This window comes from Mastigoproctus giganteus, chromosome 4, assembly GCF_048544385.1.
Source record: "Mastigoproctus giganteus isolate SK-2022 chromosome 4, ASM4854438v1, whole genome shotgun sequence".
Taxonomy (NCBI): Eukaryota; Metazoa; Arthropoda; class Arachnida; order Uropygi; family Thelyphonidae; genus Mastigoproctus; species Mastigoproctus giganteus.
Window position 1 is genome coordinate 212,822,970 of NC_143578.1, and position 12,546 is coordinate 212,835,515.

Here is a 12,546-nt window from a genome sequence, read left to right on the forward strand (position 1 = left end):
CAAGCAGAGATCCCTATACCTTTAACTTTTGGGAATTGAGCAACTCTTGTTTGATTTCTTTCAATCTTGCTTCTCTGACTGCAATTTTTGTCACTGCTCTGTAGGCATCCTTAAAATAGAATGTATTTTTTTATTTTATAAGTTAATTGTTCATTAAAAGTAATTTTTGATAATTTAGGAACATTTATATGAATGTAGCACTTTACGTGTATAGTAATTTGTCCTTGCTTCTAACCTAATAATTCCCTAGTCTTTGTATTATTTTATTCTTTTTGTTTGCAATAAATACATTAGAACAGTTTAATGCATACTTAGAGGGAAGGTTTACAGAAATAACAAAATATATACAATCAATCCATTCACATCTAATACCAAGGAGAATTTTCATAGTCCCTTCATTGAAAAGTAATAACTGTTAATGTTTTAGAATACAAACTAATATATTATATAATATTTAGATGGTATTTCAAAATATAAAAAGTCTAATTTTCTTTTGATAGGTTAGTACTAGCATAATACAATATTTTTTCTTAATAAAGTGTATCAAGGCATTTTATTGGTTCAATATCTCTAAGTTTTAGAAATTAAATTTTTTAATACAGATTGGCATTTAGCTGAAAAAAATTGAAAGGCAACATTTTATAAAATGCTCGTTTTAATTAGAATTGCAATACAATAAAACTCCCATTATACTGCTTTTGAAGGGACTGACCCCAAAGATCACTAAGTAGGACCTCCCTCCCTTTCGTGGCTATTTTTCATAATATTTTAGTAGATAATGTTGATATTAGTTTTTTTTTTTTTTTTCCAGAGTTTATGAAATAATAATTTATATATAAGATGAAAAGCTACACTATTATGATTGCTTTTTTTTTGGCCTTCAATCTTTTTGCTTAAGAATAAACAAAAATTTAAAGATTTTATTAAATATATTCTGAGTATTAACATGATAAATGTAGTATTAATCTAAAACCATACTGGTAACAGAACCTGGTAATGTAACCACAGCATGCAACTTCAATGCGTTGGTGTGGAAGGGACCCTGTGACCTCTACATGAACATAAATGTTATGCCTATCAGTTTGCAGCGTCCCACTACTAGTCGGTATTTTGCTGTCACATCAAATGATGTTACAGAGAGTTACACACATCTGGATGCGCATTGCACAATGCATGTTGGGTTTTGCTAGTTTAGTCAGCTTAGTGCAATGGAGTGGACTGAGGAGAGTACTCTACAGGTAATTGAACTGTATCAAAAAACATTTCAATAAAATTCAATGCAATGAATATAAATGTATGCTTCTTCAAATAGGCCTCTGAGGTTAGGAAAGTTCTGACCCATAATAACTGCAATGCAACATATCACTGAAACTTTACTAAAATAAAACACACTGATTATACAATAAAATAAAAGCTATAAAAATTAAATGTAGAAATCACACTATATGGAAATTAAAAGCAATAAAAACAACCACAGCTGTCATAGGCGACTGCCCCCTTTATCAACAGTAAGACTTAACTTGTCACTGTACATCCTTAAATAACTGCAGGATCACGGCTTGCAGCAAGTGTTATCGTAGGAGCATGGGCAGTATAAACTGGAAATGGCTCTTTGCTTTGCTACTCCCTAAGCAGTTTACTAAAAGTACTAAAATTGGACTTTCTATATTAATGCCATTTAAGTAAATAAATGACAGCTTAACCTTTTGGCAATGTCAATTGTTTAAAAGTAGCACAAAACCAAGGCACAACTTGTGTAGAGTGGGAGTTCAATCTGCTGCCAACAATTAAGGTCATTTCAATTTATTAGTCCAAATTCACCACATTACATTTTGGATGTATTCGGTTATCAAATAAAGTAACTGAGAGGTTAAATTCCTATATTCTTCTCAAGAACTTATTTATTAAAACTTCACCATACATGTTCATATGATGAAAATATGTTGATCCCATGTTTTATTGAGTAATTTCTGGATATTTCCTGAGATGTGATTTTCTACATGTAGATGGACAGACAGCTGAACACTGAAGCTACTAATAGGCATAACATGCAACTGCAAAAAAAAATGTTCAATAAAGCAGTACCATAAAAATGCAAGACATGTCACAGTTGAGTATTTGGTCCACATGTTGTTTGCGTTGGTGGTTCAAGCTCATGTGATTACTGTACTCATTGTTAAAATGATTAGTTGTAAACTTCTTTATGTGGTCATAGTTGAGTATAAACAGAATGAACCAAACTAGCAAAATCCCTCTTGCATGTGGCTGAATTATCTCATACCTGTCACTTCGAGTACCATATCATTCACATAAATAGACCTATTTTATATAATCATAAAATTGTTATTACTACACAGTTCAGATTATTTGATTGCAAATGAAGACTTGAAAAAAATCCATAAATGATGCACACATCACAAATAAGAAAAAAAAATTAAGAAAACAGTATTTAAACAAGAACAGTGTGGTAACTTACTCTTGCCCTGTATCTGAAGCTTTCAATTTCATCCATCTTAAACTCATAAGGTTTGAAAATATTGCAGTCTGGAAAAGATATGCAGGAAGTAAGTTTTTGCTATACCTATGATAATTATTTATGATATTGTATATTATTATATAATAAATGAAAAAGGATTTTATAAGGAATTGCTGGGGGAAGAAATTCATATCAACCTCTAATGGCTTCTGCTCCGTTCATCCAGCTGTGCCTGCCAATATTTTTCAAGAAAAGTTTCTCATTGGTTTTACTAATAAAAATTCTCCCCTGAAAAGGGGCCAAAGAGATCCTCTCCCTGTGGCAAGTTTTCTGAATACCTACCAACAGGCTCACATCAAATACCTTCATAACTGTTCTGTCTGCTTGTGTTACTAGAGATAATTCGCTATCTCAGAAAGGACTGTTTAGTCCTGAAACAAGCTCTCATATCAGTCTTTTAAACAAATGGCCAATTAAGCTTTTGAAGAGGCTGTCTGTTTGAAAATAGTGCAATACCAGGGAAATTTGTTGCAAAGGCAAGTTTAAATCCTGCTGGCCTCAAAAACAAATTAAAGGACAAGACTGTCCATGCAAGCATCTTTTAAAGAAAGAAATGTCACTTTTTTTGCATGAATGCTTAGACAATGAGATTGATGATAAGAGTACTGGATTTTACTAAGTTACACAGACAGTTTTGCCAAAAGTAACTGGACACTTGCAAATCTCAAACATTTTATTGCTACAATATTTAATGCATTGGCCCTAATTTTATGCTATATTTTTGTTGGTAAACATTGAATCAGCTTCTAATAACACAAAGACAGTATTTTGGTCCATTCCCTCTTCAACACAGTAGTCAATTCAGCCATTGATTGCAAGCATGTTGCTCTCTCCTAAAGCTGACATTCCAGTTCATCTAAAAGGTGTTCAATGGAGTTAAGGTTAGCAGCTCTGGGTAAGCCAATAAAGCTTTTGCATGCTTTGTATTACCACTTAAGGGCTGGCTGTGGTCCAGTGTATAACATGCACAGCCACAAGCAAGGAGGTTTAAGATTCAAGCCAATATGCCACCAAGATAAGCACATGGCCAGCTGTGAACTGTAGTGCCAAAAATCTGTTTGCTCTCAATAATTAATTCAGTACGTATGTAATCACATTGAATACATGAACCCTTCTGGCTTCGGCCATATTGAGAATAAATTGAAATTTTTATTTTTTTAAACAAGGTGTCATGTCATATTGTATAGTACATATACATAAAAGAGTGGACATACAGTATGTTCACTCTTTCCCCGAGTACCCCATAATGCCCAAGAACTGGTACTACCATTCCCCAATAAATATTGTATCACTGGCTACTAGTGTAAAAAAGACTCATCTGATTACCACAAATAAGGATATGTATCCTGAAAGTTACTAGAATAGATGTACAACTTTTGGAAACAGACGAGTTGACTATTGATTAATCATAAAATATCACTAATGAAGGAGGATTTCACATAATGATTAGACTTAGCAGATATAGTATATATTTGATAATAGTGCATTTGATGGACCATGATAGACTAATTCAATTGAAGAAAAAAATGTTTTGAAAAAATAAGGAGAAATTAAATATATTACTTACCCACAGAATCATCATTAAATGATTTTTTCACTTCTTCAAGTAATGGTATTTCTTTAATGCTTACAAAAGACAGAGCTGTACCATAGTTATTCCCTCGGGCTGTTCTGTTTGTGATTAACAATAATAAAGTATTTCAGAAATGAGAAAAAAATTTGAGCAATTTCAAATATATCGTTTTTACTCCAAAATATTTTTTATAAAATATCTATTTATAACAATTGGATACCTTCATAACGTCACAGATTTAATAATTTTTTTTTTTTATATATATATATATATATATATATATACTGGACAGCCACCTTGCATCACTCAGTTTACAGTGGGCAGTTTTCAATGGCATACTGCCAGGTATGTACAAGGCATAACCCAAAACCATGACTGCTACTCTAGAAACGTGACAGCCTTCAGATTTTCTGAAGCATATTTTTAAGATAAAATTATAAATACTACAACTGGAAGAGAGAACAACTGAAGTAAAGAAGTTAAATAAATGAAGAATCCAAATACTTTCATGTAGAGAAGCATGTTCAAATGTGCTTTTGAATTTCAACCAGCAGGTTTATTTAATACTCAGTATGGCTAAATGGTATATCACCAAATAAGTGATACTAACAGCAATGAGAAAATTAATTTATACTGCAACAGATCACTAGCATTAGCAAAGGCACATGATGCAAGAAAGCAAGCTTATATAGCATCAGCCAAAAAAAAAAAAAACCTTATTTCACCCATCCTCTCACTCCAAATATGTTTGTCAAGTTCTGCCTTGAATCTATTTGAGCTATCAACTTCTACAACAACAGATGGAAGTTTGTTCCAGCAATCAACCACCCGCTGGCTAAAGACAAACTTTCGCACATCTATCCTACAACCGTCTTTCCTCAATTTGAATTTATGCCTCTCAGGGGATTATTAGGAGCAAGAGGAAAAATCCCATCTGCATTGAGCATGCTCAAACCATTCAAGGCTTTATACACCTCAATCAGATCACCTCGCAGGTGCCTAGTCTCCAGACACTGTAATTTGCAAAACTTAAGACATTCTTCGTAAGAGCAACCCTTTGTTCCATTCATTAATCTTGTTGCCCTTCTCTGTACTCGTTCCAGATCATATCCATTATGGATATGATCAAAGAATTTCACAAATAAACATAACAAATACCCTACATTTATTATAGTTTTTAATATGAAATAATATTTTATTTGTTTTTTAATGAAAACACATGAAATTTCAGCCAAAAATCTCATAAAAATGGTTACTGCAAATGATGAAAAAAATAAAATAAATTGAAGAAATATGTGTGCCTAACCTTCGATGTAAGAATGACATTATATATAAACATCACCAAAATAATTTTAAATCAGGAAAGATCAAGTCAACCAACTGTTAGAATACAGATGCATTGTAAATACTAATTTCTGGTAGGGAAATAAAAATCAACTGTTTTCTAATGATTTTTACTGAGGATTAAATTTAAAAAGTTTGCAGCATATGTAAGTGACTGGATGGATCAAAGAGGAAAGCACACTCAAATAGAGAGAATTTAAAGATAAATTCAAAACTATGGGCAACGAGAGAGAGAGAGAAGAGAGAGAGAGAGAGAGAGAGAGAGAGAGAGAGAGAGAGAGAGAGAGAGAGAGAGAGAGCACATTCACAACTGAACAATATCTGATTTACAGGTTTTACTATTTCTCACAAAAAGCAAGTGACTGATTTGTTAAAGAAAGGAAAAAAAAAAGAGTTATATAAGAAGGCTGTAAAGTAATGTTTAACGTTGATTTTGTTACTCTCTAACTTACTGACAGCCAAATAATTGATTAGTTATGCATCTTGAAAAAGGTGAAGATACTGACGAGGGGACAAATCAAAACAAAAAATTTAAATTGATAAATGCATTAGTTTAATTGAAGAACTGAGGGACTATAACAAAAAGGTTCTGAGCAATATTAGTAATGGACACTTTGTGCAAGGAAACCTATGGCTTATACTGCACCAGCCAATAAAATAAAATAACAAGAAAAGGAAATAGACAACCTATATGTTTCCCTCCTCTCGTAGGTAACTATACAGCTGACCTTTGAATTTTCCCAAACTGTCAGCCTCTACCACCCATTAGGTAACTTATTCCAGTAATTTAAAACTCACTGGCTAAAATGAAACTTCCTGCAATCCAGTCCAAACATCTCCCCACATAACTTGAATTTATGGCCCCTAGTTCTAGAATCATAACAGTGAAAATTTCATCCTCATTCATTTTACTTATGAATGAGGATGAAACTTATGGACGCCCTTTTTGCTGATCCCATCTTTGAACCCTTTCAATAAGCTCAATGTCTTTCTTTAGGTGCAGTCTTCATACCTGAACAGAGTATTTCAAGTGTGGTCTAACAGTCTTATATAGTGGGATTACAATGACCTTATCTCTACTAGCAACCGTTTGATCAATCATCAATAGAACATCATGGGCGTTCCTTGCAACCTGTCTGCAATGCTCGAACTTCATGTCTAACCGTATTGTAACACCCAAGTCTCTTTCCTCCACTACTGGCTTTAGTTAAACTCCAACAAGTGCATAAGTTATTTTGGGGTTACTGTTCCCCAAGTGTAATACCTTACACTTTGCTGGATTAAAGCATAGCTGCCATTTTTCTGACCATCCCTGAAGTCTATTTAGGTCACTCTGAAGAAGCTGTGTGTGGCAGTGATTAACTACTCTATCAATCTTTTACATCATCTGAAAATTTAGACATCATGCCCTCTATCTCTTCATCAATGTCATTTATGAAAATCAAAAACAGTGGTCCTACTACTGATCCTTGGGGGAACCCACTTCTTACATCAACCCTATCTGAGAAGTAACCATTTATCACACCCCTCTGCCTCCTGCCCCGAAGCCATCCATCTAAGAATTTTCCCTGTGATTCTAACCAGTTACAGCTTATAAAGTAACTGCTCATGTGGGACTGAGTCAAATGCTTTGCTGAAATCCAAATAAACAATGTTGAAATTATTTCCTAAATCCAGCTCACGAGTGACCCTGTCAAAATAGCTAACCATGCTGAATATCCTTCCGAATTATATTTCTATCTAAATGATCTTGAATTCCACTCTTGATCATTGCTGCCATGATTTTTCCTACTACTGAAGTTAGACTGACCAGTTGGTAAATAATTTCCTACTTCACTCTTAGAACTGCCCTTATTTATTGGAGATACACTGGCAATTTTCCAATCCAACGGAATCACTCCCAAGTTCAGTGATGCTCTCATAATTAGCCTCAATGGTTCAATGCACTCACTTGCCACCTCCCTTAAGATTATATGCCATCAACTCCAGGAGCCTTACTGGCCTGTAGGCTCGAACGTTTTTTCATTAAATAATCATCAAATTTCAATACCATTAATTACATATTTTTCAACTTCACTCCCATAATTTCCCTTTGACATAACAGGATTTTCTTCTGAAAATATCGATGCAAAGTAACTGTTCAGTTCATTATTATTATGCCATATGGTACAAGGAAACCTGAGGCTTATGCTGCACCAGCCAAAAAAAAAAAAAAAAATCCCGAGTTACCCCCCCTGTGTGTGTGTGAGAGAGAGAGAGAGAGAGAGAGATCTGCAACTTCAGCTGGGGTATCCAATACTATCCCACCTCCATTACATAAAGGTCCGATCTGGTTTGTCCTTTTCTTTGTATGTGAAGAATTCCTTATACCCACTCTTTGCCAGTGATTTCTCAATTTGTAGCTGTTATAGGCTTCAGTACTTTTTATTGCTCTGTAACTTTTCCATGCTGTCTTTTTCTACCTCAAGTAATCTGGCAATTTCATTATTCATTGAACTTGGAATCCTCCTGTTCGATGTTGTTGTTATTTGGTTTTGAGGAGCATTAGCAACTAAGGCCATATTGCTCCGGGAATATGCGGCGGTCATTCCCTGAACTTTCTGCATCCTCCGTATTTGGTGGTGATGGGCTCGAATCCCGGTCTAAACAAGAAGCGTGTGCTACGCACTGCTGCTCCTTCCCACCTGGCTACGGAGGCACCTCTCCTTGTGGAGGCTTTGTTTTTAATAGTATATACACATTTAAGGCTTCTGTGATTAATGTTTTAAAGGTATACTATATTCAACTGTAGTTGCTCTTTGTGCGATATCTACCCAGTTAATAGAGGCCATGTAGTACCTGAAGGCATCGTAATTTCCTTTTCTGAAATTATAAAACATTCCTTTGCCTTTAACTACTGCTAATTCTCTCTTCATCATCCACCGTAGAACTCAGTGTTCACTTCCTGCTACTGGACTATTATGTCATCAGCACTATTAGCATTAGTAAAGGCACATGATGCAAGAAAGCAATCTTATATAGCATCAGCCAAAAAAAACAAAAAAAAAAAAAAAAAAACACAACCAAATCTAATTTCACCTGCACTTGCTCCAAATGTTTGTCTAGTTCTGCCTTGAATCTATTTAAGCTATCAACTTCTACAACAAAAGATGTAAATTTATTCCACCAATCAACCACATGCTGGTTGAAGGTAAACTACTGCACATCGATCCTAAAACTGTCTTTCCTCAATTTGAATTTATGCCCTCACAGGCAATTATTCTGAGCAAGAGGAAGAATCCCATCAGCATTGAGCATGCTCAAACCATTCAAAACTTTATAAACCACAATCAGATCACGTCTCAGGTGCCTAGTCTCCAGACACTAATTTGCAAAACTTAAGCCTTTCTTCGTAAGAAGCTTTGTTCCATTCACTAACTTTGTTGCCCTTCTCTGCACTCGTTCCAGCAGCTCTACATCCTTCCTAAAATGAGGCCTCCAGACCTGTATATAGTACTCAAGGTGTGCTGACCATTGTCTTATACAAGGGGATAATCACCTCCTTATCCTTGCTAGAAAAATTCCTGTATATCATTGACAAGACACCATGAGTACTCTTGCAGACGATCTGCACTGCTCAGAAAACTTCATATTTGCCTGCACAATTACCCTCAGGTCCTTTTCATTCTCTACCACTGTCAGTGTAGTACCACACAGTTGATACATTACTCTGGGGGTTACTGCTTCTCATATGCAGTACTTTACATTTGTCAAGTTAAACTTCAGTTGCCGCCTCTCAGCCCATCTGCTCAACTTTTTTAGATCCTGTTGCAGCAGCATACTGTCAGTGTCATTAACAACCCTGGAAACCTTTGTATTGTCTGCAAACTTGGACATTAAGCCTAATATACCATCATCAATATTAATAAATACAGAAAATAAGAATGGACCCAACACTGAACCCTGAGGGACTTCACTAATAACATTAGTCCACGAAGAGCAGTGTCCACGAAGAAGAGAATTTACCTCCAATGCCACACTGCTCCAATTTGTGCAGCAGTCTTCCAAGTGCAACAGTATAAAAACCTTTTTAAGATCCAAATATATGATACCAAAGTAATTCCCTGCATCCAGTTCCTTTGTGACCACATCATAATATCCAATCAAATTAGTCAGACAAGACTTCCCCTTAACAAAACCATGTGGTGGCTAAACTATAACTAAAGTCTTAGATGATCCTGTAGTGCTTCTTTAACCATTACCTCCATTAATTTTCCTGGAACAGAAGTTAAACTTAAAGGTCTGTAATTACTTGTGTCACCCTTTGATCCTCCTTTGTGAAGTTGGGTCACATTTGCACATCTCCATTCCATGGGTAACTCCCCTGAGTCCAAGGAAGCTCTCATAATTATGGCTAAGGGTTTTCTTACTTCCTTTGCTGCCTCCTCCTTTAATATAACTTGATAGATCCCACTACCCCAGGTGCCTTTCTTATGTTTATCTTCAACAATTTCTCCTCCACTTCACTCTCAGTTATTACAAAATCATCTAGCTCACTGCCAGAGTTTAATTCACCTCTGGCATTCCCCTCGCTGAATAACTCCCCATGTGTGAATGTAGATGCAAAATACTCATATAGTTTGTTAGCTACCTGAGCAGGATCATCCAATAAATCCATAAAAGCCTTGCTAGTGTGCGAGTGACCAACCCACAAATTCCAGTAAATATCTGGGAAATTTAAATCCCCCATTATAAGACACTCTGATTTACTGGCCCACTATTTCTCTGTACAGTTGTTTAGTATACTCAGAGTCATTAGGGCTATAACACACTCGTACTCTCGATTTTGATTTCCCAGTGCTTATGTCACACCAAACTGTCTCAACACTGCACTGTCCAGCCATGTCGACTGGATGTACTTCCTTAGATTTTATGAGTTTCTTATCTAATAACATAACCCCTCCTCCCTTTCTATCCTTCCTGTATACATTATACTCCCCAAATTCCAATTCTGCACTGCTGATGTCTGTGTGACACCACGTCTCTGATATCCCAACAATATCTGCCTTTGATGTTTTGACCAACACCTCAAATTCATCAAATTTATTTACTGAACTCCTAGCATTGGTGTACACGAAAGTATACATGCACCCGTTCCTATTCTTAGCTACCGTAACACAGCCCATGCATTTACTTGTACCGCAATAACTCCCAGCAGTCTTTGAAATCCCCTGCATCTTGTTTTCCAGGCTGCTGCTCATTTTAATAGAAGCAGTGCAAGATTCACTTTCACCTCTGACAGCGGCTACTGTTAAAATATTAGCCCGTGCATCCCCCCCAAGCTAGCAGTTTTCTGACCCACCTAACACTGCCTCGATAGCATTAGCAAATATTCTTGCACCTTTTCTATTTAAGTGTATCCCATCCCTGTAGAAGCAGTCTCGTCTGTTAACAAGTACAGACCAGGCTGAGAAAAATTCTACCCCTCGAGCCTTGCACAATCTCTCCAGGGCTGAATTGATCGACAAGGCTCTCATCATATACTCCCTCCTATCGTGTCTGGGCAGAATTGCAGACACTTTCAAATTCAACCCTAATTCACAGCTTTTTTTCAACAGTGACCTGTACTTGGTAAGTAATTCCGCTGGTCTCCTACTCTTAATGTTATTATGTCATTTAGTTCATGAATAATGAAGAGGTCTAGAATATTCTTTTCTCTAGTACTTTCCATGACATGTTGGTACAAATAAAAATCATCCGGTTGATTTAAAAATTTTGTCCCCATGTGGAGTTTCCTTCCATTATCTCCAATAAATTAGATGCACATTAAAATCATCCAGAATAAGACATTCATGCTTACTTGCTCATTCTATTTGCATGTAGAGGCTCTCAACATAATCTTCACAATCACCTGGCCTGTAGATTACTCCCACTCTCATTATATCTTTGCTTCCAACTATCTCAAATCATACAGATTCTATACTAGTATGCAAAACATCTGCATCTGGGGAAAGCTTTCACCATGCTCAGGCTGCTTTTGATAAGAAGCATGACCCCATCACCTCTTCTATCTGTCCTATCCTTCCTAAATAAATTATACACACCTTACTGACTCATCATCCACTATCCCTGGGTGACACCACGTTTCCGTAAGCCCTATTATGTCAGCATTACTTGTCCTAACCAGCAGTTTGAACTCATTCATTTTATTGACACTTCTGACATTACTGTATAAACAATTAAGACTTAGTGTTCTTGTATAGTTAACCATCTGCTCATTTGAAACGTTTCTGCCCTCTGAACATCCTGCTAATATGTTCTGTTGCAGTAATAAACAATAACTCTTGAGGTACGTGGAAGTGTTACTTTGACCAATATTATCAGATAAATGCTCATCTATATTACTCTTGTACACCAAAACTAGAAATTTCCCCGAACCTTTAAGGTATTCTCAATAACACTAGCAAAAACCCTTGCACCACCTTTGTTTAAATGTATCCCGTCTCTACAAAACAGATTCCTTCTATCTACAAGTGCAGGCTAAGCTGATAAAAATTTCCTTCAATCCTTGAGTTAATCCACAAGTCTTTCAGCATATAATCTCTCCTATTGTGTCTGGGCAGAATTGCAGACACACACAGACATCATGATTAACTTGTGGCATTTCTTGTACAGTCTTATATTTGTCTAACAAACTGGCAGATCATGTGTGCTTAATATCATTAGTCCCCACATGAATAATATTCTCTTTACACCCCTTAAAATCTGACAATCTGTTGGTGACATCATTAACTGTTGCTCCTGGCAGACATACCCTGGTTCTAGACAACCTATTCTTATTACAAAAAATATTTCCAGTTTCCCTGACAATGGAGTCTCCTAATAGAACCAAGTCTTTTTGAACTAGAGTAGTTTGCACTTGGTTATTCTGTTCTGGGGACCGAATTGGGAGTGCATCACTTGGTGGGTTACTAGAGTCTCAAGTCCCTGATGAGCTCCCAGTTACATTATTCTCAAGGGAAAGTACCCATTTTTTCAGTGACTAAAATTGTTCTAGCAATGCACCAAATTTTAACTTAAGGTTAATACACTCCGTCCAATGGTGACAATGAAA

At 36.0% G+C, this 12,546-nt stretch overlaps 1 protein-coding gene across 1 annotated transcript in view; it reads right to left on the bottom strand.

Moving 5' to 3' along the window:
• The window catches only part of Ddx56 (putative ATP-dependent RNA helicase DDX56), a 96,233-nt gene that overhangs the window by 5,634 nt on the left and 78,053 nt on the right, over positions 1-12,546 (bottom strand). The window contains exons 11-13 of the mRNA XM_090372038.1: positions 4,104-4,207; positions 2,477-2,544; positions 20-109 (exon numbers count right to left, since the gene is read on the bottom strand). Of these exons, the coding sequence (XP_090228164.1) occupies positions 20-109; positions 2,477-2,544; positions 4,104-4,207 (262 nt within the window). The remainder of the gene's footprint in view (positions 1-19; positions 110-2,476; positions 2,545-4,103; positions 4,208-12,546) is intronic.